This window comes from Gorilla gorilla, chromosome 6 (assembly GCF_029281585.2).
Source record: "Gorilla gorilla gorilla isolate KB3781 chromosome 6, NHGRI_mGorGor1-v2.1_pri, whole genome shotgun sequence".
NCBI classification, from domain to species: domain Eukaryota; kingdom Metazoa; phylum Chordata; class Mammalia; order Primates; family Hominidae; genus Gorilla; species Gorilla gorilla.
The window spans coordinates 160,599,637-160,624,826 of record NC_073230.2 but is presented as its reverse complement, the minus strand read 5'-3'; the positions used below and the strand labels follow the sequence as shown (position 1 = coordinate 160,624,826).

At 52.6% G+C, this 25,190-nt stretch overlaps 1 protein-coding gene across 6 annotated transcripts in view; it reads left to right on the top strand.

The window, feature by feature from the left end:
• The window catches only part of PRKAG2 (protein kinase AMP-activated non-catalytic subunit gamma 2), a 320,123-nt gene that overhangs the window by 75,405 nt on the left and 219,528 nt on the right, over positions 1-25,190 (top strand). For 5 of the 6 annotated variants that reach the window (XM_019031434.4, XM_019031433.4, XM_019031431.4 and 2 more), the window contains exons 2-3: positions 13,973-14,044; positions 18,991-19,270. In XM_019031434.4, the coding sequence (XP_018886979.1) occupies positions 13,973-14,044; positions 18,991-19,270 (352 nt within the window). Of the gene's footprint in view, positions 1-9,582; positions 9,681-13,972; positions 14,045-18,990; positions 19,271-25,190 lie in introns of those variants that run through there. The other variant, XM_019031432.4, reaches the window with a different exon arrangement.

Here is a 25,190-nt window from a genome sequence, read left to right as displayed (position 1 = left end):
CATCCTTTGGTGGTTGTCCTGCCTCTGTCCTGGAACTGCTCGTGCCTTGGGGCCTGAACACAGGCTGTACCCACCAGGTGGCAGTGACCAGCGTGGCCCTGGGGCCCACCTGGATGTGTTCGAAGGAGGAGCGTCATTGCGGTGTTGGGAGGAGGGATGGCCTGGAACAGAATTTGTGTTGGGAAGGCCTTGGAGGAGCTGGAGGGGTTGAGTCTAGACACCTCCTATCCCAGAGGAGGAAACTGACGACCAGAGATGGGAGGCAACTTTCTCTTTTTTTTTTGTGACGGAGTCTCGCTCTGTCGCCCAGGCTGGAGTGCAGTGGCGTGATCTCAGCTCACTGCAAGCTCTGCCTCCTGGGTTCACGCCATTCTCCTGCCTCAGCCTCCCTAGTAGCTGGGACTACAGGCGCCTGCCACCACACCTGGCTAATTTTTTGTATTTTTTAGTAGAGACGGGGTTTCACCATGTTAGCCAGGATGGTCTCGATCTCCTGACCTCATGATCCGCCCACCTCGGCCTCCCAAAGTGCTGGGATTACAGGCGTGAGCCACCGCACCTGGCCCGTGAGGCGACTTTCAAATGACACAGCTGGTTAGGCAGAAATCTAGATCCAGGCCTGCCTCACTGAGGGGGTAGAGGTTCAATTTATCTTTTTAAACAAGAATTAAACTTATAAAAAGACTAAAAAGTAGAATTTTAAAAGAGCTAGCAGTGTGGTTGTTGTGAGTGTTGTTAGCCCACCCGTGAGGGATTCTGGCCGATGTGAGGTTCTGGAGGGGGCGGCATACCTCCCAGGCACCTTCATGTCCTATCTGGGAGCTGCCTGCAGCGTGGCCCTGGCGGTGTGGCCTGGAATGGGGAGTAGCAGACACCTTCTCCTGGCCTGACTGGTCTTTACGCATCGCTGCTGGCTAGATGCTGGCCGGTGGCACCTGGAGCCCCTCCATGCAGAGTGTCCACGCCCGTCAGTCTGGAGGACACGACAGGTTCCATGGTTCCTGGGAAGTTCCTGGAGCGGCTGCCGCCTGCATGGCTGGGATCACAGACTGAAGGGCTCTGGGGAAGTCACAGATTCATGTACAATGAATGACACCAGAAAGGGAGTTGGAGCACGGGCTTTGTCCTGTCGCTGGAGACAAGATGCAAAGGTGCCTGCAGAACCCAAGTGGCTTCATAGAATTAGAACATTTGCTATGTGCCCAGTATAGCCAGGCCCGTGCGAGGGATGGCCAGCCCGTCGCAATCCTGTAAGAGTTACTGTTACCAGCTTATGTAGTGGAAACACAAGCTAGAAAGTCAGAAGCAGCTAGAAGAGCATGACATGATCAAAAGGGACCTTGGTTAGAAGTTGCAAGACCAGGATTTGGTTCTGGCTGAGTCACGGCTCTACCATGTGGCTCTGAGCAACTTGCTTGAATCTCTGGACATCTGTTACCCCACCTGTAACAGAAGGGCCTTGGAGAATTTCTGAGGCCATTTCCATCCTAACACCCTGTGACTGCCCAGTTCTCTGGGTTTAGGCGCTAGAGGTGAGGGCACCCGCAGCAGGCTCGGGCCAGTTGGGAACAGAAGCTGACAGGCACCACTCGGCAGGGGGCTGGGGCTGGTGGTTGTCCCCAAAGGTGTAATTGCTGTTCTGGGTCTAGCGGTGGCCTGGGGATGAGGCCAAGCTACCCTGCTTGTCAAAGGGCCAGGGGAGGAGCAGATGGGGGGGTGGTGAGAGGTGAGGAGGGAGGGAATCACCACACCCTTGTGGTAATAAAGAGATGTGATGTTCTGTGTTCTTAACTCCATGTGTATTTCTGGGCATAAAGTACGGAGAGGGGTCAGAGGGCTTCAGCCAGGAGAGGAGGACAGATGGTACCCCTTGCTCCACACTTCTGGTGACACCTCGGGGACAGAAGGTCAGCTCTTCTCTGTTCCCTGAAATCTACCTGCATGATTTCAAAGCTCATGTAATGCAGAATTTTTCAGACTTTTTCACCCACCACACAACAGGAAGTACATTTTATTCAGGCTGGGTACAGCGGCTCATGCCTGTAATCTCAACACTCTGGGAGGCCAAGGTGGGTATATCCCTTGAGCCCAGGAGTTCAAGACCAGCCTGGACAACATGGGAAAACGCCATCTCTACTAAAAATAGAAAAATTAGCCGGGCGTGGTGGGGCACACCTGTAATCCCAGCTACTTGGGAGACTGAGGCATGAGAATCGCTTGAACCCGGGAGGCGGAGGTTGAAGTGAGCCAAGATTGCGCTACTACACTCCAGCCTGGGCGTCAGAGTGAGACTCCATCTCAAAAAACAAAAAACAAACAAACAAACGGGCCGGACACGGTGGCTCACACCTCTAATCACGACACTCTGGGAGGCCAAAGTAGGTAGATCACTTGAGGTCAGGAGTTTGAGACCAGCCTGGCCAACATGGTGAAACCCCATATCTACTAAAAATACAAAAATTAGCCAGGCGTGGTGGCGGGCGCCTGTAATCTCAGCTACTCAGAGGCTGAGGCAGGAGAATCACTTGAACCCAGGAGGCGGAGGTTGCAGTGAGCCGAGATTGCACCATTGCATTCCAGCCTGGACGACAGAGCAAGACTCTGTCTCAGGGGAAAAAACAAACAAACAAACAAAGTACATTTTATTCTATGTGTGTGTGAATCATTGAGACACAGGCTTCATGCAACCATGAGATGCATTCTTATTGTAATTCAGTTTTTGGTGGTTGTGCAATCCACTAAATTGATTTCATAATCCACTGACAAGTTGGGACTGTCAGTGTGAAGAGCCGTGGCCAGATGCTGCGGGAGTGGCCGGCTCACCCCGGGATGGAAGTGAGGAGACAAATGAAAGCTCCTCTATTCACCATGCTTGGCGTGGGAAGCCCTGGCTTGCTTTTTAAGTCTGTGGTGTTTCCTCCTTCCTCTGAACTCCCTGTACCTTTTGATCTATAATGTGCCTGGCACAGAGCAGGTGGGTGAAACAAGATGGAGTAGAAGGAATCCTTGGGTACCCATAGAAAGTGTTGGGGAAGAATCTTTTGATGTATGGCTCTGTAAATATGGACAGTTGAGATTCTGGAAGCACTGAGGTGGCAGCCTTTGCAGGCCTCGGCTCTGGGCCAAAGCCCAAAGCCACATCTTGGGTAGCTGTTTGGGAGCAGAAATGAGGTCTCTGAGCCCTCGTTCAGAGGTGTCCTCTCTCACACAAGGTCCTCCTACGTAGAGGAGGGTGTGTCTCAGAGCCAGCCAGCAACTCGGTGACCTTACAAAAATGTCCCCAGGGTGCCCAATTTTATTGTAGTTCATGGTGTCCCTCCTGCAGTTTGTCTTCAAGCACTAACCAAAACCACTGGGTGTGTACCCGGCGGGGAGCACCAGGCGGCGGTGGGGGGTGGGGGAGGTGGCAAGAAGCTTACTGTGGGGGAAGCGTCAGATCTGACCAGGGCCATTTGGGCCTCTGCAGCAGAGGTCAGGCCGGGGCCATCTCACTTTCACCTCGTGGCTGGTTTTTTCCTCTCTGAAGTCTGGGCGGCCGATGACTGGAGGGTGTGGCTGCAGCTGGCTGGCCGGGCCGGGTGTGGGGCCTCGGGGCCTTTCCCTTGAGTCGGTAGTGCCCACGGAGGGCTCTATGCTGGTATTGGCTGGTGGTTTGGCATTTTATTTGCGAGCCAATAAAACCTCCCCAGAACCCCAGAGCTGGCCTTTTCACACCCTGTCTTGGTAGAATCATAATGTCAGAGCTGAAGACAGTCCTAGAAATGAAGGGCTGTTCCCTCCGTACAGGGGCTGGAGGTGGTGCATCAGGATGTCATTCCCTTATCCCGAGGTCTTGGTGTTTACTGGCCCCCGGGCCGTCCTCAGTCATTTACGCCCCAGCTTATGACCACTCTCCCCGTGTCAGCTCTGCGAAGGGGAAGGACAGAGGCTCATGGAATCCAGCCCTGGGAGGAGCCGGTGACTCAGGGGTGAATAAGATGCGGTCCTTGCCGAGCTCCAACTGGGTGTGGCAGGAGACAGGCCCTCAGTGACAGGACAGGGTGACAAGATGCCATGACAGACACTTGCATGACTGTTACCCAGCATGCGAAGGCAAGAGGATTGCCCCACTCTGCTGCCAAGGCTCAGAGACGAGGCTAGGAGGTGATCGTGGTGCTTTTCTAAACCTGTGATTGCCCTTCTCGTACTGTGAATGTTCCCTGACAGTCAGAGGAGGACATTTGGCCATTTCCTGTTGTTCTCTAAGCACTGCCAGGACAACGGCCCTTCACATCCGTCTTTGTCCTCTCGTCCAGCTGGGGCCTGTGGGTGTCTCACTGGGCCCTGGGCAAAGTGAGGGTTCCGTAGTGTGGACAGAGAGCCACAGTGTGGGCGGAGAGCCCACCCGATGACTGAGCAGACCCATCCATCTATGCAGCGAAGGCTGAGAGCTTCCAAACAGCGGCCTGCTTTTACCCTGGACTCTCCCCATGTCTGTCCCCACCAGCTCGGGTGAGGGGGCCTAGGGCTCTGTGTTAGGAGGGGTCTGCAGAGAAGGAGAACCAAGACTAGAGATCCAAGCATATAGATCTCCTATTTTTCTTAATATGTGTATATTAAGAAAATAAATTAATATATTATGTGATTATATCTCCTTAATATACATATTTTTCTTAATATGTATATTAAGGAGATATAATCACATAATATGTTAACTATATATATATATATATGAGATTTGTTTGAAAGAATTGACTCATGCGTTGGTCGGAACTGGAAAGTCCCGAATCCACTGGGCAGATGGACTAGAAGCTCGGGCAGTCGATGCTGCAATCATGAAGCAGAATTTCCCCTTCCAGAACCCTCTGTTTTCCCTCTTCAGGCCTGCTGCGGATTGGGGGAGGCCCACCCACATCATTCAGCATGATCTGCTTCACTTCAAGTCACTGACTGTAGATGTTATCCACGTCTGCAAATACGCCCACGGCAGCCACCTGCTTGGTATTTGATTGAATCAGTGGGTGCTATGGCCTCGCCAGGCTGACACATCAAATTAACCGTTACCGACTCCACGATGGGATGTGGTCAGTGGAGCCCAGCGCTCCCTGTCCCATAACATCCCCTCCCCTGCCCCCTGGCTGGGGCCCGCGGTGCCACCTGTGAAGACCGCAGCTACTCCGGATGGAGGCGGCAACCTGCAGCCCAGGCCACACCCTTGGAAGGGAGCTGGGAGGCTGCCTGCTGCTGGTCCTCGAGGAGATGGCTGCACAGACCATGCAAATGCGCCCCCACACCTGCATGTCCTGGGGCCTCCCGGGTACTTGCCTCCTTCCTCATGAACTGGGAGCTGACCCAGACTCCTGTAGCCTCCACCCAACCTGTCCCTCTAGGTGCTGCCCCTGCCCCCCCACTCTCCCTCCTTCTGGGGGATCTCAGACAGGCTGGAAGAAGACAAGTATGTGTGATTAGCAGAGGCTGGACTCAACCTGGCCTGGGAGCAGCTGCCTGTAAGAGGCTGCCCTGGGGCCCTGAACTAGGAAGGGGCTCTCAGGAATCCCACAGCACAAGCCCCTGAGGTCAGGACGGTCAGGATGGCCACCCCCAGCTGGTCAGAAGAGGCACTGTTGGCCCCTGCAGAGCATCCTCCACCACAACGTGAGGAGGCCAGTGGGGTCCCTCCAAGCTTCTGTGGAGCTCTGGTCAAGTAAAGGCTGCCCGGAGTGGGCAAGGAAAGGCTCGGCTGCCCTTTGCACAAGGACAGAGCCGGAGACTCTGGCAGCAGCCATGCTGTGATCCTCTTTAGAACTGCCGTGCACAAGTCATGAATCATCTTGGCTTTCACCTTGGGAACGGGATAAAGACAGCTCTCTAATTATAAGGGGGGCAGCCAGTGTCTTTGCAGAAGCCTCTGAAACCCGATCTCAGGCCTTGGTTGAGTGTGAGCAACTGCCCTGGCTTCCACGGGAGCCGCACGAGGGGCCTGGCTGCCCCAGTGATGATGCCTTTGTTGCTCCCCACGGCCTTCATCATCAGGCCCCAGTGTGCCCTCGGCCAGCGGCCCTTGCCATCCCCAGTGCCATGGGGGCTCACACTGTGGGAAGGGCCTTTGATGACGTCCTCTGGTCTGGTTTCCCACCAGCCCGTGATAAGAAGGATGATGGCCTCCTTTTACACACTGGAAAGTGGAGGTTCCTGGATTTTAAAGGGTGTGCTCCACATAAGACGTGAATGCAGAACTGCGGGGAGGGTCGAGGTCTCCTGGGTACTCCGGGCCAGGGATTCTGCAGCTACTTGGTTTTGAGCAAAAAGAGTTTCACGTCTGGTGCTGATATGGAGCTAGGGAAGCCCCGGGTGGCCTCGGGCCACACGAGGAACTGGAAATACGGTGGAGCAGGGGACTTCCTCAAAGCCAGGGGAGGCTCAGGCTGCCAGGCCAGGGTCCTTGGCCTTGGGGGGCGGGGAAGGGGAGCCCTGAGGCGGCCATGGGAACCAGGACCACCAGGTGAGGGAGCCGGGGAGGAAGGGTGGCCGCAGGAGTGAAAAACAGTTGGATTTTTCTTTTGACATCAGGAAGTTGCTTAGGCTGCAGTGAGAAACTACGGTGTCCTCTGTGGAAAGTAAATGGCTCTGGAACTTCTCTGGGAGTGGAGCTTAGGCCTTCCCGGATTTGGCCACTGGCCCTCCCCTGCTGCCTGGCTCCAGTGATTCAATATTTGTTCCTTATTTTTCTGAGAGTGGTTATATAACATGAATGTTTTTCAAAGGCTCCAATTGACCTGGCTCTGGTCACCTCCTGCCGCCCATCAGTACCAAGAATTGCCCGTTTGGTGGTTTTGGGGATTGCGCAAGGCCGGCCTGTCCAGAGACACCTCCCCTGTGCCTCCCAGCAGAGGGGCCTGCCAAGGCCGTCACCACTTGGGGCGAGCTCCAGGCCACAGTCACCACTCAGCCGTGGTCAGAGCCTATGAGCCACTCCCCGGGCAGTGACTGAGGGCAGGCAAGGTGGGCAGGACGGGGTCCAGGTGGGAACCGCGGGCCTCGGGCCTGTAGCTGGAGATGCCACACGCAGCTTTCCCGGGGTCACTGGGCGTCTGATAGAACCCGCCTGGTGCTCGATCCCACAGCCCAGGCCCTTAGGATTGAGGGAGCTGAACGATCAGTTGAGAAACCTGAAGGGTTAGAACCTAAGAAGCGCATCAAGACACAGGCTAAGATGGAAAGGCGGAAATGCCGCTGGGTCCTGGCCGTCTCACCTAGATGGCGTTGTGAAGGCAGAGGAAGCTCCTTCCTTCCCCCGCGGGGCACGCCCCGAGACTCCATCCAAACACCCTGTGGCTCTGAGAGCAGTGGAGAGTCTTTGGTCGTTTGAGAGTAGGAGGAAATTATTTTGATGATGAAGATAGGAGATGAGAACATGCATCTTATTCTGAATCTAATGGGAGTCCTTTACAATGTTCCTGATCTCACCTATTGTTGTCCACTTCAGTGGGTAAAAACAGAGAACGTGCGAGCTACGAGGCATCTTCACAGGTTCTCTAGTTCAACCCTCTCATTGGACAGATGAAAAGCTGAAGTCCAGACATGTCCAAGATTCCCCAGATCGCAGATCACAGAGCTGGGGCTCCGGCTCAGCCCCCGGCTCCCTCCCTGCTGCAGGCTGTGTTCTTGTGGGCCTGAGGGACACGGGGGCTTGAATATGCCAGGGAGGGGCCCTGGCCTTGGCGGACACAAGGCCCAGCAGCTCCAGATGGTGCTCTCTGTGCTGGGGTCCTCTCAGCAGGAGCGGAGAATGCAAATCATTCTTGATGTGTTGCTTCCTCGGTTGGAATCAAACAGGAATGTTGTATCGTGACCTTGATATTGTAAACCTCGAGTTTGCCCTGAGGTGGGGGCCATCGTGGGCCCCTGCTACTGGCAGCCTTTCTATTTGTCCTGTATTTGTGCTCTTGTCTGTCTTCTTTCTGGGGTATCCCAGCTGCATCAACAAAGGAGCTCTGTAAGACAAAACATCAGAAACGCTGGAAGGTCGGAACAGCATCTGATCGATATACACTTAGCACCTGCTGTCAGGGCTAAGATGTGAGTAAAACTGCCCCCATCCTTCAAGAATACACAAATTAGTTGATTGCAAACATTAGAAAGTCTATTATCCTGTGGGGAAATATTGGGATAAGTAGCGGGCCAGGGGCAGGAGGAGCTGTATATGACTCCAAAATGTGGATAGTGCAAGAATGTGAAGTGATTGCATTTGGTGGTGGGATTTTTTAGACTTTCCTGTTCCTTGCAACACCAGCTTGAGTTACTTTTAGTTAAGAAGAACTTGAAGAGAAAGTTAGTATGGTAAGCTGCCTGGGGAATGAATCACAGGACTATACAAATCCTTATGTATCCTTCCTTCCTTCCCCTGAGGTCACACTGTGCCAAGGATACTTGTTTTAGGAAGAAAAGCTCTCTTTTTATAGCCTCTGATACCAAATTGTTTTTCTATTACTGGAACTGAACCACTCCAAGGAGGTGGTAAAGTTTCATAGAAAGAGTTCTGAGCTAGGAGCAGGTGGACCTGGTTACAGGACGTGCTTGTTACTGCCTGATTCTCTGGCATTGGGCAAATGACTTAACCTCTCTGACCCTCAGTATCTTCATCTATAGTCGGGGATGATACCACTCTTCTTTCCTACTTGTATGGGTTGCTGTAAGGACCAAACGAGGCAACAGTTGGGAGATTTCAGAAGGACATACTAATGTCAGATTAATGTTGGCTCTGTCGTTAATACTTCACTTTTTTTGTGATAGACTTTTGGCTTTTGCCTGGATTTCTAAGGCAGCAAGATGGATGAATGAGTTGCTTTTAAGGTCAGCTTACATCTCAGGAATTCTCTCAGATTTGGGGCTTTTCTCTTTGGTCCTGATGCTTTCCTGACAGGTGACTTTATCAGTCCAAATCCTGAAAATTCACTTTTTTATCTCCAACACATGTGGTCAAGGTCTGACTTACATTTTGTGCAGCGGATGAAAATCAGAGTGCTAAAGCTGTCTCTTGGCAGAAATCAGGGCTTCAGCATCTCCTGGTGCCTCAGCGTTGCCCCCTAAATGTCCTCCCAGTCCTGTGAGGGCCTGAGTGGCCAGCAGACAGGAAGAGGAAGTGAGGGACTGGACTGGGAGTAGAGACCGGTGGTGGGGAAGGCCCAAAGCTCTGGCAGGAGTTTTAAATTTAGAAATCACGGGGATGGGGCACATCCAGGAGCCTGGGCCTTCTGGCATGTCACCTAAGACACCAGGTCCTAAGTATTCTACAAGCCAAGACTCTAGTTGCCATAGTTGCAGTTAGAGATTTTCCCACACCGGCCCCAAGATGCGTGATGTTTCCTGGTGAGCTCTGGAGATGAGAGCCAAGATTAGAATACTGGGACTTGCTGGGAGGTGGGATTGGGGGTGGGGAGCCTTCCAGCAAAGCCTGCCATCTGTGCCAGGGGACTTCCCTGTTCGGCTGCATGACCAGGCAGGCACACACACCTGAGTCCAGCAGCCACGCAGCAGGCCACAATGTTGGGCTTGACTTGATGCTTTCATACTCACTCCAGCCCGAGACACCTGCGTGGGACCCGCCTCCACCACTCCGGGCAGCTGCCTGGGGTCCATGGGCAGCCTGAGCTAGCAGCAAGCCCCACATCCGGCCCTCAGCTCTTTTACACCATCTTGACGTGAGTCCCTTTGAACCTCCTTGGCCTCAGTTGTTAGAGCAGGGTGCTGCTTAGGGTTGCATGAGGAGCAAGTGAGGATTTGTGAAAAAGCTTCTGCATGTGGAAACTGCTGTTGCTGAACAAATGTTAGAGGGTAATGAGAATTTGAAACCAGAGAGGAATGTGCTCATTAAAATGGGCGATAAGAGACCCACCCTGGTCCCTCGTCACTTCCTAGTGAATTGCAACTGCGTGTGGCCTGATGGTTCACTGGCCCACCGGCACAGACTCTGCGGCCCCATGCTTGCTGCAGGCGCAAGAGGGTGCTTGGTCGGGGAGTTAATTCAAACACATCTGGAACCTGCTGCCTGCCGGGTACAGTATGAGGCCAAGAATAGAGAGGTGGGTAGCTTTCCTCTTGCCAGGGATGGATTCAAAGTCTAGTTAGAGAAACAAACTGATAGATGAGTATAATACGGGATTATCAGTCTGGTAATAAAGGTGTATCTAAAGTACTGTGGGACGCAGTCTAGAATAATTAATAAGAGATAATTAATTCTGTCTGAGGGTGACTCTCAGCCAGAGTGTGTATTTGACTTGGGCTTTGCAGGACACATAGGAGTTTACTCTGTGAGCCAGGATTTGGGGACACGGAGCACGAAGAGCAAGAGGAAGGAAAGAGAGCTCAGAGGAAGGAAAGGGCTTGGGGTGTTTGGTGAATGGCATCAGGGTGATTCCTGCATTGCTATGGGCTGGGCTCCATGCTGGGGGCTAGGGATGGTACCCTGGAGCTGTCCCTGAGTGGCTGAAGCAAAGTGAGAGCAGTTCACAGGAGGGGTGGATGGTAGCCATGAACAGAAGTGTCTGAGGAGTGAAGACAGCATTCCAGGTGGGATGTCCATGGATGCATAGCTGTGTTTGGAAAATGACAAACCCTCTGCCTGGGCTGTTGCTGAAAGGAGGAGACCGGAACAGAGAACATCAGAAATAAGGCTGCAGAGGTCAGTTCATCTATGGGGCTTGGGTTGCAGCCTGCAGGGCCGGCTGGGAGCTCCTGACTGTGTCTGAGACGCCTGAGACTCCTCCTTGGGAGGCACGCAGCTCTCCATCTGGTCTGTGGTGGAATTTCCAAATGCCCTCGCTGTACCGCAGGTCAGTGCACTCTACCCATGCTCCCCAGGTGATGTCAGTGTGCAGCCAGGGCTGAGAACTTTGGAGATAAACACCACCAGAAAGGCTGAGTCTGGAATCTGCACATCTGAGATCTCACTGGCGTGTCTCAGTCAGCCAGGCCTGGAAGCCATTGCTGAGGTGATGGTAGAGTGGCTGGGGCCTTAGCAGGGGGCTGACGTGATGAGGCTCACCCTTTCAGGGGTTGCTCTTTAAGCAGAGACTTGGAGCACAGATCCAAACAGGGAAGGCTGAACAATTTGGACAATAATTAGGTGGCCCAAGAGGGAACTGGGTGAGAGTGGGTGTAGGCCTGGACCCCCAGGGCAAGGACATGGAGAGAAGGGAATGGGTTAAAAAAAGGTTAAGTGCACAGAACACTACAGAAGGAAATGAAAGAAGACACACAAATAAATGAAAACACATCCTATGTTTATGGATTGGGAGGCGATATTGTTAAGAGGTCAGGACTACCCAAAGTGGTCTATAGATTCAGTGCCATCCCTATCAAAATCCCAATGGCATTTTTTCCCCAAAATAGAACAATTAGTCTATCCTAAAATTCATGTGGAATCTTAAGGGACCCTAAATAGGGAAAATAGTCTTGAAAAAAAGAAGAACAAAGTTGGACGTCTCACATTTCCCAATTTTAAACTTACTATAAGGCCACAATAATCGAAACAGGGTAATACTACCATAAAATACAGACATATAGACCAATGGAATGGAATGGAGAGCTCAGAAATAAACTCTCAGAGATAAAGTCAAATGACTTTCCACAGTCATGCCAAGACTATTCAATGGGGAAAGGACCATCTTTTCCACAAATAGTGCTGGGAAAACTGGCTATCTACATGTAAAAGAATGAAATTGCACCCTTACGTTTATACCATATACAAAAATTTACATAGGTCAAAGACCTAAATATAAGAGCTAAAACCATAAAATATAAAACTCTTAGAAGAAAACATAGGGGAAAAGCTTCATGACACTGAATTTGGCAGTGATTTCTTGAATACAACACCAAAAGCACAGGCAACAAAAGGCAAATTAGATAAATCAAAGACTTCTGTACATCAAAGGACACAGTCAGCAGAGTAAAAAGGCAACCCACAGAATGGAGGAAAATATTTGCAAGTCATGTATCTGATAAGGGGTTAATAACCAGAATATATAAACAATTCAACCACAATCAACCCAATTAAAAAATGGGCAAAGGAGTTGAATAGACATTTCTCCAAACGAGATAGACAAATGGCCTGAATGGACATTTCTCCAAAGATGATAGACAAATGGCCGATAAGCAGATGAAAAGATATTCAACATCACTAATTATCCAAGAAATGCAAATCAAAACCACAATGAGATACCAGCTCACACCCACTTAAGATGGCTATCATAGAAAATCAATGACCAAAGATAACAAGTGTTGGTGAGGATGTGGAGAAATTGAAACCCTGTGTACTGTGGGTGGGAAAGTAAAATGGGGTGGCTGCTACAGAAAACAGTTTAGCAGCTCCTCAAAAAATTGACAGTAGGATGACCTGATGTCCAGCAGTTCCACTTCTGGGGATAACTGGAAAGAATTGAAAGCAGGGTCCTGAAGAGATATTTGTACACCTATTATATTGGTTTGCTAGGTTGCCATAGCAAAGCACTACAGATTAGGTGGGGTGGCTGAAACAACAGAAATGTGTTTTCTCATGATTCTGGAGGCTAGAAGTCTAAGTTCAAAATATCGGCAGGGTTCGTTTTTCTGGGGCCCCTCTCTTTGGGTTGGTGGCTGTCTTCTCCCTGTGTCTCCATGTGTGGTCTCTGTCTTGTAGGTGCCTGTGTCCTAATCTCTTCCTGGAAGGACACCAGTCATATCGGACTAGGGCCCACCTTAATGACCTCATTTTAAATTAATTGCCTCTTTAAAGACCCTATCTCCAAATACGGTCACATTCTGAGGTCCTGGGGGTCAGGACTTCAACATATAGATTTTTTTTGGTGGGAAGGGAGACACAATTCATACCATAACACTCATAGCGGCGTTATTCACAATAGTCAGAAGGTAGAAGCAACCCAAATGTCCATCAACTGATGAATGCATAAGCGGAATGCGGTCTACTCATACAATGGAATATTATTCAGCCTTCAAAAGGAAGGGAACTGTGGCACACACTACCACGTGGAGGAGGCTTGAAGACGTTATGCTAAGTGGAGTCAGACAGTCACAAATACTGTCTGATGCTACTTATATGAGGTACCTAGAGTGGTCAGATTCAAAGAGATAGGAGGGTGGTTGCCAAGCACTAGGGGGAGGGGGAGGGGGAGTTAGTGTTTGATGGGAACAGCGTTTTGGTTTGAGAAGATGGAAAGGTTCTAGAGATGACGGTGGTGATGGCTACACAGCAATGTCAATGTGCTTCATGCCACCAAACCGCACACTTAAAATGGTTGAGATGGCAAATTTTATGTTATGTGTATTTTACCACAACTAAAAACTTTAAAATAAAAAAGAAAGGTTAGGGATGCAGCTGTGCTCGATTTGAGGATGACTGGGCAGGTTTCTGCCTGGTGTGGAGGCAAGATTCAAGAGGAAGAAGGGGCAGGGCTGTTTCAGACACAATAAGTGTGTGGTGAGCTACTTTCCCCAAATCTATTTTAGACTCTGTTTTGGCCACGATGTCATTAGACTCTGCTAATAGTTTTGCCTCAGCCGCCACCCCAGTGTCACCCTCCCCATCCCTGTCCCATCATCTTCCTAGGCAGACACATGTCCCTGGACCCATGTTCCGTGCTGTGGGGTAAAATCATGTCCATCAGCAGAATAGCCTGAGACGGGCTCTCCTCCCTCCACCCTTTCTGCCTGCCTTCCTGACTCCTTTAGTCCCAGCCATTTCTTCTTTCCTCCTTCCCTGGGGTGTTGGGAGGTCATGGCTGCTCCTGGAAGTTTGACTGCACGTTCTGGAAGCGGATGTGCCTGGTGGTCAGGGGCTTTGGGGGCTGGGTGTAGCTAACACGTCCACATCCCTTCTTCATGGTGGATTTGAAGGATAAGGTCTCAGGAAGGGGGAGGTGACACCCATGTAGAGTTCCATGCAGCCCCTGGGCCCGAGGGCCACTGTCACTGACCACGTGCTCTCTGTCCACCCTAGGACCTGAGCTCCTTCGCCATGCCGCTCCTGGACGGAGACCTGGAGGGTTCCGGAAAGCATTCCTCTCGAAAGGTAAGACCTCCTTTCCAGAAGTTTCTCACAGCTCACTTGAGGTGCCACGGAGGCAGGCAGAGCCTGAGCCCACTTCCACCTGTGTGTTCACCCGCACGCCCACCTGCATGCCCGCTTGCACACCTGGCCGTAACCGAGCCCATCCTGCGACAGCTCACCTCGCATGGCCAAGCCTGGCGTATCGGCCAGGCTATCCCACTGGAGAGCCTCCTGGGCTTCACTCCTTTTTCTTCTCCTCACGTGGCACTGACTGTGGCCCACTAGACCCCCCTAACATGGGCAGAGGCAGTGGAGGAAGATGAGCAGTGAGCTAAGCCCGGTGGAAGGTATCAGTCACTGCCGACCATCTGTGGTCTTTGGGCTGAGTTCGACTGGCAGGACTTTGCCCTGCTGCCCACCAGCGCCCACCCCCAGCGCTGGGCTCTCTCCTTCCACCTCGTGTTGCACCCTCTCCACACGCCTTTTTCTCTCTTTCCGCTTTTCCTTTCCTCTCTTTAGCTCCTCGCTGTCCCTCCTGCACTGGTGAATTTCCCTCCCATTAGGAAACTAGTGTCTCAAGGAGGTTGTTGACTGTGTAGGGTCAGGTGGCCAGAAAGAGTGTGGGGTGGGGTGGGGTGCTCTGGAGAGGGAGCCACAGCATCAGGTGAGGGTCGAGGTGGGCGTGGCAGGGCGCAGAGGTCCAGGCTGCTTGCAGGTTTCTCCTGCAGCCAGGAAGTAAGGGTGGGTGGAGGCCTGGTAGGGGACGTGCTTCCTGGCATTCTGCCACCCACAGACCCCTCCGGCAGGTGACAGCAGACAGAGCTAGTGATCTGGGGGCTGCGTACAGGGTCTGGGCATGGGTTCTGGGTGCCGGCTAGCCTGGGATGAAGGCAGGAGTTCCCATGCTGGAAAGAGCAAATCTCCTCTTTAAGCATTTGAATTACACACAACTGAATCAAATTGGTGTCAGCCTGTGGGGCTCCACTGGTGCCAGTGCCCTCCCCGCCCTGCCCTGAACAAGCAACCTTATTAGCAGCTCTCGTGGCCCATCCAGCAAAGACTGCCAGGGAATGGCCTTGAGCTTCTGGGCCAGCAGAGAGTGGAGTGGCAGGAAGGGGCCACTCCAACCCCGTGCAAGGCTGTGGGACCAGCCCCGCGGGTACTGGGTCATCTTCCTCCTGTTTGACTCTGCAAAACCCTGCTTTCCAGTGAAAACCTTGCATGGAAGATCTGAGAGTGTGGAAGAGACACAGGGGCCACAGCCTGGCCCTGGCCCCAGCTTCCTCTCTGGCAGCTGCATGACAAATGGCCCCATAGGCAGAGCTCTGCTCCGCAGACGCCTGAATGCCTGCTCTCCATTAGCTCTGCGGAGCCAGGCACACACTTGGGAGTCTTGTCAATACCCGGGGAATCATCCGGTTGCATTCACCAACATATCATTTGGCTATAGCTTGCCCAAGAGCAAGGCCTGAGGCCCTGTCCCTGGTGGCTTCAGCTGGCGCCTGTTATCTGCACCGCCACGCAGCCCACCCCAGCAGGCCTGTCCCTCCGCCTGGCTTTCCCACCGTCTGGGAGTGTGATCTGGCCCCCAAGGCTCCCGGTGAGAGGGGTCAGGCAGGGCCCAGCATCCAGCATGCTTCGGCTATTTTCCAGAGACAGGACTGGCAGGGCTGCTTCCTAGGGCTCCCTCCTCAGGCCTGATCTTTGGATGCCCGACTCCACTGGCCTGGATTCAGAATACAGAATGTAACCCCATTCAGGATAATCCTGGGGTCCCCCTTGCTCATCAAATATGGTTAAACTGGCCTTTCATGACTAGTTCTCCAGGGGCTCATGGCTCAACTTCCCCCGTGACCCCCACCCTCATGGTGGCCCAAGTGAACGGCCGGCCCTCTCTCTCTGTGCTTCAAACCCCTTCTCCTCTGTCTCTGGGCACTGGACACCTCCCCGGCCCTGTCATTGCATCTCTGAAGCCTAGCCAGCTGTCAGGGCCTCCTCTGGGTCAGGGCCTCTGTTGAGGGGCAGGTTTCAGCTCCGGGCCATTTATCCATCTGCATGGTGCTTATGGTGCTTCGGCCTTGCGGGCACTCTGCAAGCTCTCCTGGGGCCCCGCTCCCCTATGTGTCTCTGTTTCCCTGTAGGACTGGACATTTGCATTGGCTCGGCCCTCTCCCCCGGCTCCCCAGCAAGCTCCCTACGCTGTGCACAGAGCACGTCCATGCACCAGGTCCGGGCTCACCTTTCCAGCAGCTCCAAAATCCCGCCCCTCCCTCCAGTCCTCCCATGTGGCCTCGGCTCCTCTTCCGGTTCACACCCTCGAGGCTGCTGTCGTGATTGTCTCAGCCCTGGGAACGAGGCTTGGACAACCAAGTCGTTGTCCACATTGCGGGAAACTGAGCTGTGACCAAACCCGGGCCTCCACCCAGGACAAGCTTATATCACCTTGTGATAGGACCACCCTGGTCCCTGTGTGTGTTGTTCCTACTGGCTTCTCTCAGCCCCCATCCCACCCTAGACCTGCACACACAGCAACCCCCACTTGAAGAAGAACCTCTTTTTTTTTTTTTTTTTTTTTGAGACAGGGTCTTGCTCTGTACCCAAGCTGGCTGGAGTACATTAGTGTCACCTTGCTCACTGCAACCTCCACCTCCATCTCTGGGGCTCAAGTGATCCTCCCACCTCAGCTGCTTGAGTAGCTGGGACTACAGGCCACCACACCTGGCTAATTTCTGTATTTTTTGTAGAGACAGGGTTTTGCCATGTTGCCCAGGCTGGTCGAGCTCAGGTGATCCACCCACCTCGGCCTCCCAAAGTGCTGGGATTACAGGTGTGAGACACCACCCCCTGCCTGAAGAATCTCTTGTTTGTAAATTTATTCTCAGGATGATTTGTCCTGATTCCCATAGTTAGGTGGAATAGTGGCTAACTGGGATATTCTATAAACAGAGAATCTAAATGCTTTTCATATTAAATGGTCAAAAAAAAATCAGCTGGGCATGGACAACTGTAATCCCAGCTACTCAGGAGGCTGAGGTAGGAGGATTGCTTGAGCCCGGGAGGTGGAGGTTGCAATGAGCTGAGATTGCGCCAGTGCACTGCAGCCTGAGCGACAGAGGGAGACCCTGTCTCAAAAAAAAAAAAAACAGAACTACACAAAAAAAGAAAAACTCAAAACTTAGCTTGAGTTACAAGGTCCTATAGCACCACACTCTTCTTCCTGCCAGGCCCACTCACGAAGGTGTCCGCGCCAGGCCGGGCCCTACACCTCCACGTGGCGGCGCCGGCTCTTTCGGCTGGAGAGGCCGCGCGGGGAGGCTGTGCTGCGCGGGTCCACGCCACGGGCATCCTATCCTCCCGGGGCCGCGGGCTCGGGGCTTGGGCCGCCCTCTAGTGGCGGAAGAACGTCCCCAGGCCGCGGTCCGGACAGCGCACCCCGAGGTGGGGCAGAGAGACCCCGAAGTGGCACCGAGGCTGCCTGTGGGGTGTCCTGTGTTCCCTTTTCAGCACAGCGCGGCCGCCCGAGGGCAGCATTTCCCGCGTCTGCCCTGGTCCTGGCTCCCCGCGAGCCCTGCGGACGAGTTACTCGCCCTTCTTGCTTCTGAACTGGGTCATCTCTGAGGTCCTTTCCACTCAGTGTTGCTTGCAAGTTTCCCAAGTGGTAGGACAAGAGCTGTTTACCACGCACCGTGTGCTTCCTGGCCTCACGCGGCTTCATCTGACGTTCAAGCAGCTCTTGAGGTGAGGGCGCGGCCATCCTCATTTGACAGATGAGGGAGCTGAGGCTCGGTGAGACCAAGTAACATGCCCAGGTTGGCTCAGCAGGTGGCAGAGCTGGGGCCAAATACCGGCACCCAGAGGCAGGGCAGGAGCTCCTCCACGCACCCAGCAGGAACACGGCTGTGGGCACGTGAGATATTTCTCAGAGTCTACTATGAGCTCTGTGCCTTGGCTTAAAGTTATGGGGTCTGATCATTTTTTAAGCCATGACTAGAATTTTAAATCATCGGTGAAGTGAGTCTCAGAGGTTTGGGACTTTGTTAACTTCCTTCTTTCTTTCTTTCCTTCCTTCCTTCCTTCCTTCCTTCCTTCCTTCCTTCCTTTCTTTCCTTTCTCTTGAAATGGAGTCTCGTTCTGTTGCCCAGGCTGGAGTGCAATGGTGCCATCTCGGCTCACTGCAACCTCCGCCTTCCGGGTTCAAGAGATTCTCCTGCCTCAGCCTCCTGAGTAGCTGGGATTACAGGCGCCCGCCACCATGCCCAGCTAATTTTTTTTTTAATTTTTTAATTTTTAGTAGAGATGGGGTTTCACCATGTTGGCCAGGCTGGTTTCAAACTCCTGACCTCAGGTGATCCACCCGCCTCGGCCTTCCAAAATGCTGGGATTACAGGCGTGAGTCACCGTACCCGGCTGGCTTGGTGAACTTTTCTCCTGACTTCTGTCGGCAACCTCAGTCTTTCAAATGCTGAAGCAGCTTGGAGGTGAAAAATTCATCATCTCCTAGGACTGAGGTCTCAGGATGGAGCTCCAGGCCCGCTCTGTTCTGGAACATAGGGATCTTATAGGCAGGCAAGAGAACTGCAGTCCTGTGTGGTCAGAACTTGGATGGACGTGAGGTCTTGAGAGGTGAAGGCAGTCAGGCCCATAATAAAGGAGGGAGACGCTCATTTTGAGCTCCGCTTCCCTTCCTCCCCTCTACCTCCTGGAAGCCCCTTCTAAGGAGTGGGACAGGATGGTCAGTGGACCTCCAGGACATGGTGCTGCCAGCCTGTGAGGGGCCGTCCTTGGGGCAGGTGCTACCTGCAGACCATTCAGTGGCTACCTCTGTGGAAGATCTTAGGGCTGTTTCTCTGGGAGGGTGCTATGGGGGGCCCGCATGTGAGAGGGGACAATGATAAGTGTCATACAGGGCAGGAGGCAGCGTGTCCAGAGCGTGGAGTGACTGCATCCATTCGTCTGTTTTTCTGCAGGTGGACAGCCCCTTCGGCCCAGGCAGCCCCTCCAAAGGGTTCTTCTCCAGAGGCCCCCAGCCCCGGCCCTCCAGCCCCATGTCTGCACCTGTGAGGCCCAAGACCAGCCCCGGCTCTCCCAAAACCGTGTTCCCGTTCTCCTACCAGGAGTCCCCACCGCGCTCCCCTCGACGCATGAGCTTCAGTGGGATCTTCCGCTCCTCCTCCAAAGAGTCTTCCCCCAACTCCAACCCTGCTACCTCACCCGGGGGCATCAGGTTTTTCTCCCGCTCCAGAAAAAGTAAGACCTTGATGCTATTGTTTCAGGTGGGTGCTGGGGTGCTGGGGGCCTCTTCTGCAGCCACACATCCACGGTGGCACCGAAGCTGCCAGGTGGCTGTGAGCGGCTTGGTGCTGAGTGCCTGTATCTGTTTCTCCCCACTCCCACTTCCCCCTAAACAAATCTCTCTCCAGAACATCAGTTTCCACCTGTCACTTTCTTCCCATGCTAATCTATCAAAGCGTAATCCTTCTGGTCCAGCAAGTTCCTTGGGTTAACTGTAAACATCCTGATACTCACAGTACAGCTTGTATGGACAATCAGATGACACACTTGCCTCCAGCCTTCTCTGGAAACTGCAGGCATGGAGCCAAGCTTAGGCCCTCACCCGGGGCCACGGGACCAGACTGCTTTGGTCAGCCCGATATGGCTTCTACTCTCTGTGGTTTGGTATTTGAGGGTTTGACTACACCTGTTTCTGGCAAATCCTAGCTTTTTCTGTTTGGGGCTCTGGGCAGCAGGGAACGGAAGCTAGGAGGGATTTGCTGGAGAAACGGAAGGAGGAAATATGAGTGTTTAAGAAAGAGTTCCGTAGGTTCATGAGTGTCTGTGATCTGAGGTTAGGGTATTTTCACTTGAGTGCCGTCGATGATAATATGAAATATACCATGAACTAGAAAGTTTATGGCGTTTACTTTCTCCTTTCCTTTGTCTATTCTTTCCAGTTCTTTCTACTGACTTAGAACATTTGTATTGGGGAAGATAGTGATGGGGAAAACAAATTTGTCCTTGACCATCAGAGGCCTGGGATAGTTCACCTTTCTCTCCAGGCTGACTTTTACTCAGAAAGACTGGCAATACTGTGTGTTAGAGCAACGCTTTATATCTGCAAGGCCAGGCGGCAGCAAGAGGGGAATTTCGGTGTTTCTGACTTCGAACTCTTCCATCAGGCAGCAGTGGCTGTAGGACGAGAAGCCAGGTCTCTGTCAGCCTCACTTCTTCATCCACCACCTTGGAGGTGGAGGGGTTGGTGGCCGTACTCTGTGTGAGTGGAGCAGATCTATCTCTTGGACAGATTTTGCGCTTCGTCTTTCTACATAAAACAAATGAAGGTGCTCCTGCCTGTGGGTTGTGTGTGTGTTGTGGGGGGCAGGTCCTGACCATGCTCTACACACACCCCTCACTCAAGGCTGTGGGGTTGTCACAATTTCCTTTAAGTTTGTGCACTTTAGCCTTAAGGTGCCCCTTTCTTCCCCCATCTCCTTGTATAAACATCGTCTAGAGATGAGGGCTCAAAGTGCTGTACAGAGGAAGGAAATCAGGCCCGGCCTGATGGGAAAGCTGCGTGAGGGCTCCACGTCACACAGGTGGGGTTTGTCAAAGAGAAGGAGGATGTGTCTGCAATTTGCCTTGTTGGGGAACTTGCGATGTTGTGTAGATTGAATGTGCTGGAATTGGTGGATGAAAAGACAGGATTCCTGCCTTCAAGGGCTCCTAGTCAGGGGCAAGCAGGCTTCAGAAGAAAGGACGAGATTGTCTCCATGGTACTGCCTGTGCTGAGTTAGGACAGGGCAGGCTTTCTGAGCGGGGCGGAGAGCAGCACAGGGAACCTGACGATCGGAAGGGTGCCCAAAGGAGTGTAGGAGCTGTGAGCTGGCTCCCATGGGAAGGTCTTGAAGCTCTGGCAGGAACCATCACCCTCTGCCTCCCTCTACATCATTCTCCTGCACAGAGCCCTCCATGGGGGTGGGAGGAGAGGGTGAGAGGGAGGAGCGGGGAGAGAAGGAGGAGGGTCCCTGCAGGCGGAGGGTCCCTTTGGGAGCCCAGCAGTGGCACCAGGAGGTGCAGGAGAAGTTGTTCAGTCCTCAGGGCCTAGGCTGCAGCTCAGTACAGCATTTGGTGGGAGGTTTGGTGCTGTCCACTGTTCAGCCTGGGAAATGAGCTGTTCTTTTAGAAACTGAGTCTGGAAAGATCTCTTTTTGAAACCATATCAATTTCTTAAAGCATTCCTCCTTTTCACTATCTTCATTGTTATTTATGTTTAGATTTTCATTCTCTTCCAACTGTTTTCTTTCAGTAACTGACAGAATTGCAGACAGACAGATAATCAAAGCTAGAAGGGACTGTAAGGAAAGCATTTATGGGGGAAGAAAGCATATGCATATAATAATTTGAACACAGCGTATATGGGTGTGTGTGTGTGTGTTTTGGATTTGTATAGATGTATGTGTGTATGTATGTGCATATATGTATGTGTGTACACACATATATACCTTTTTTATTTTTTAAAAGGACATGCATCGGACTGCTAGTGGTAGCTTCTAAGTGAAGAATTAGGAGTGGATGGGTGAAAGGAGAATATTGCTTTATCTGATATTCCAATTTTTTGAGACTATCTTCACTTATTGGTAATTAAAAATGAATACATCTTGAAAAAAATGTCACGCTCCCAGACCTGAGCTTTGGGGCGGTGGCAAGATGTGGAACAGAAGTTGCAGGTGTTGGTAACAGCAGAAGAAAGAGTTGAGCCACCAGGAATGCCTGGGGACAGCCAAGGCCCCGTGCTCAGCCTCAAGGGCTAGCTGGGGAATGCTGGGATGTAGCAGGGCTTGGAGAAGGCATGGGGAGAACCTACAGATGGCTGAGTGTGGAGGTCCAGGATGGGAGGCGGTGTTGCTCCATTTTGCATTGCTATAAAGGAGTACCTGAGGCTGGGTCATTTATAAAGGGAAGAGGTTTATTTGGCTCATGGTTCTGCAGGCTGCACAGAGGCATGGTGCCAGCATCTGCTTCTGGGGAGGGCACAGCCATCCAGTGGGAGCCTCATGCACACTGCACAGATAAAACCAATTCACCGAGATCTTGGTATTGTAGTAAAGTGTTTAATGTGAGGCCAGCCACATGGGAGATGGAGCTATCACTCAAATCAGTCTCCCCAAAGGCTCAGAGCTTAGGGTTTTTATGGACAATTTGATGGGCAGGGGGCTAGGGAACGGGCACTGCTGATTGGTTGGGGATGAGATCATAGTGGTGCGGAAACAGGCCTCCAGCACTGAGTCGGCCTCTAGGTGAGGGCCACAGGGTCAGCTAAGTCATGAGTCATGGGTCTGGGTGGGGTCCATTGGTTGCCAGAATTTAAGTCTAAAAAATTATCTCAAAAGACCAGTCTTAGGTGTTAAATAGTGATACTATCTACAGGAGCAATTGGGGAAGTTGCAAGTCTTGTGACCTCTGGCTCCATGACCCCAGAGCAGTACGAGATCATAGAAACTACACCTGCATGTTAACCCGGTTCAGGCCCCTCCCATAATCCTAATCTGTGGTCTTTCATTCATCTCACAAAGCTGGTTTTCAGTCCCTGAGCAAGGAACGGTTGGTTTCAGGGAGGTACTATTATCATCCTTGCTTTCAAATTAAACTATAAGCTAAATTCCTCCCTTGGTTAGCTTGGCCTCCGCCCAGGTAATGAGCAAAGCCAGCCAGCCTGTGAGGCTGGACGCAGGATGGAGTGGGCCAGGCTGGACCTTCTCCTGCTGTCGTGATCTCTGCAAAGGTGTTTGCAAGGGCTTCAGGCTGCTTCCACTCATGGAGGAAGGCGAAGGAAAGCTGGGGTATGCAGAGCTCACATGCAAGGGAGCAAGAGAGAGGGGAGAGGTTACTGGAGTCTTTAAAACACCCAGCTAAGAGAGCAGGACTCACTGCCGCAGGGAGGCAACCCAGCCATTCATGAGGCATCTGCCCCCAGGACCCAAACACCTCCCACCGGGCCCCACCTCCAACACCGGGGATCCAATTTCAACCTGAGAGGGGGGAACAAACACTCAACCTCTATCAGAGGTGGATCCAAGACTCCCAGCCCCTCTGGATCTCAGCGGGTCCCAGCAGACACTGTGCTTACGGTGAGGGAACACAGGCACAGGCCTGGGGATGACTCTGCTGGTGTCCGCATGGGGTGCTGCAGCAGTGAAGAGCTAGACCTCGGGGCCCATGCTGAACCTGGCCATGGACCCTTCCATCGGGACCTGTGGTCTGCACAGGAGGAAGCTCCCAGACTCCCCTCCACCCTTTCCTTAAAGCCAGGGGCTGAGCAGGCAGGTGGAGTCAGAGAGTGAGTCCCCCAACCCATCTCCCGTACTGCAGAAGCTCCAGCTGCGGGCTGAGGAATGTGGGGGCTGTACCTTCGGGAGGCCTCACCCCGGCAGTGTCCAGCACCCAAGGGGTCCTGGGGATGAGGCTGGGGCTCAGAAGCAGAGACTGTGAGGCCCCTGATCATCCTCCGCAATGTACCTGAAGGCCTCACTGCTGGGTAGGGGCCCACAGTCCACTCATAGCTCCACACCCCTGTGCCCCTAATCCACACACTGGGGTATATGAGCCCCTCAGCTACCTCTCATTCCAGAAACCTAAAACTGCTGCTTCCTCACCTAGGGGGCCTGCACTGCCCAGGCTGGGCCTGCCATCTGCGCCTTCCTCCAGGCCTGAGTGTGGTCTGTGAGCTCAGTGAGCCTGTTAATTGCTTTTTTCCTATGGCAGAAGTGCAGACAGCTGCGAAGGGAGCGGGACCTGAGGCTGCCTGCTGGGGCCCGTGTGCATCCGGGGCCTGGGCCCTCCCTTGGGACACAGGGAGTCAGGCACTGCAGCTCTTTATTGTTGGTGGACATGGTGGGACGTTGGCCACTGAAGACAGGCCTGACTCCTGGCTCCTTTCGGCTGCCTTTTTCTGTTGAGTATTTCCAAGGCCCTTCAGTGTCCTTGGCTAGAAAATCCCCAGGTTCACCCTTCTGGCTTGTCAGGTACTATGGAGAAGGCAGAGCCTGTTACAGCCCGGTTACACCATCGGGGTAGACAGCCAAGGGCCAGGCTCAGGAAGGCTATGGCATGGCTCTCAGCTACTCACAAGGGCAAGGATTGATTAGGTTGAGGTGGGGGCATGGCTTCTTCAGAGAAGCCCCCTGGGATGGGGAGTTCAGAACAGAGCAAGCCTGGTCCCCAGGGCAATTGCTTATGTTGGTGCCCTTGAGAATCAGTGAGGCCAGCTCCTTGGCTTTCCCTGAAAGAAGCCATCCCTCCCCCAGCCCTATGGCTGATAAGGCACGAAGCTCCAGGTCTCTGTGCTGTGGTGTTACTTGACTGGGAGGTCACCCTGAGCTCCTTCCAGATGGCCGTTCATTTGTGCTTGGCATGAGGCTGGCCTGGAGGAGGCAAAATCTGTCTGCTTTTCTCCATACTTGAAATCTATTCCTGGATCAGGGTTCCCAGACTATAGATTGCTCCCCCACTGCCCCAGAACTAACTTCATGAAATTGAGCCTGAGAGTAATGCCATCAGCCTGTCTGGAGGGTCTTGGGAAGAAACAGCCCTGTGAAAGCCACTGTGTCCACTGGAGGGATGTCATGAAGACTTCGTTCATTACACAAGGCCCCTGAGAGGAACTTGCTGTCTGGTCTTGGTACCAAGAATAGCTGAACTTCTGATCAACGGGACTGCTTTTGTCTCTAGCAGACATTAATCGTGTAATAGCGCATTTCCTCTGTCTGCACTGGCTGCTAGAAGCCTTTGAACCAAATCTGGACAAAAGGCATTAAGGGATACATTTCCAGCCTTTCTGAATCCAGTTTTGGTCCCTCTTCTTTTATATTCACACGACCACTTTTTTAACAAGCAAACAATGTATTGGAAGGATTTGGGGGCACTTATGGAATTCAAAAAAGAGCTGAACCCTCAGGACTCAGGAAGGGAAGGAACCAGACTGGCCCTGAGACCTCAGCAGCAAGAATTCATGGATCTTTCCAAGAGATCCAGAGAAGTCCTAATCTGTGTCTCTCTCCATTTACTGTCCTAAATGCCTTGTCACAGGAAATCTGATTAGCCCAGTTAGGATCCCTGAATCAATCAGGGTGGGGTGGGGGGTAGGATCACGCAGGAGAAACAGAATGACCAA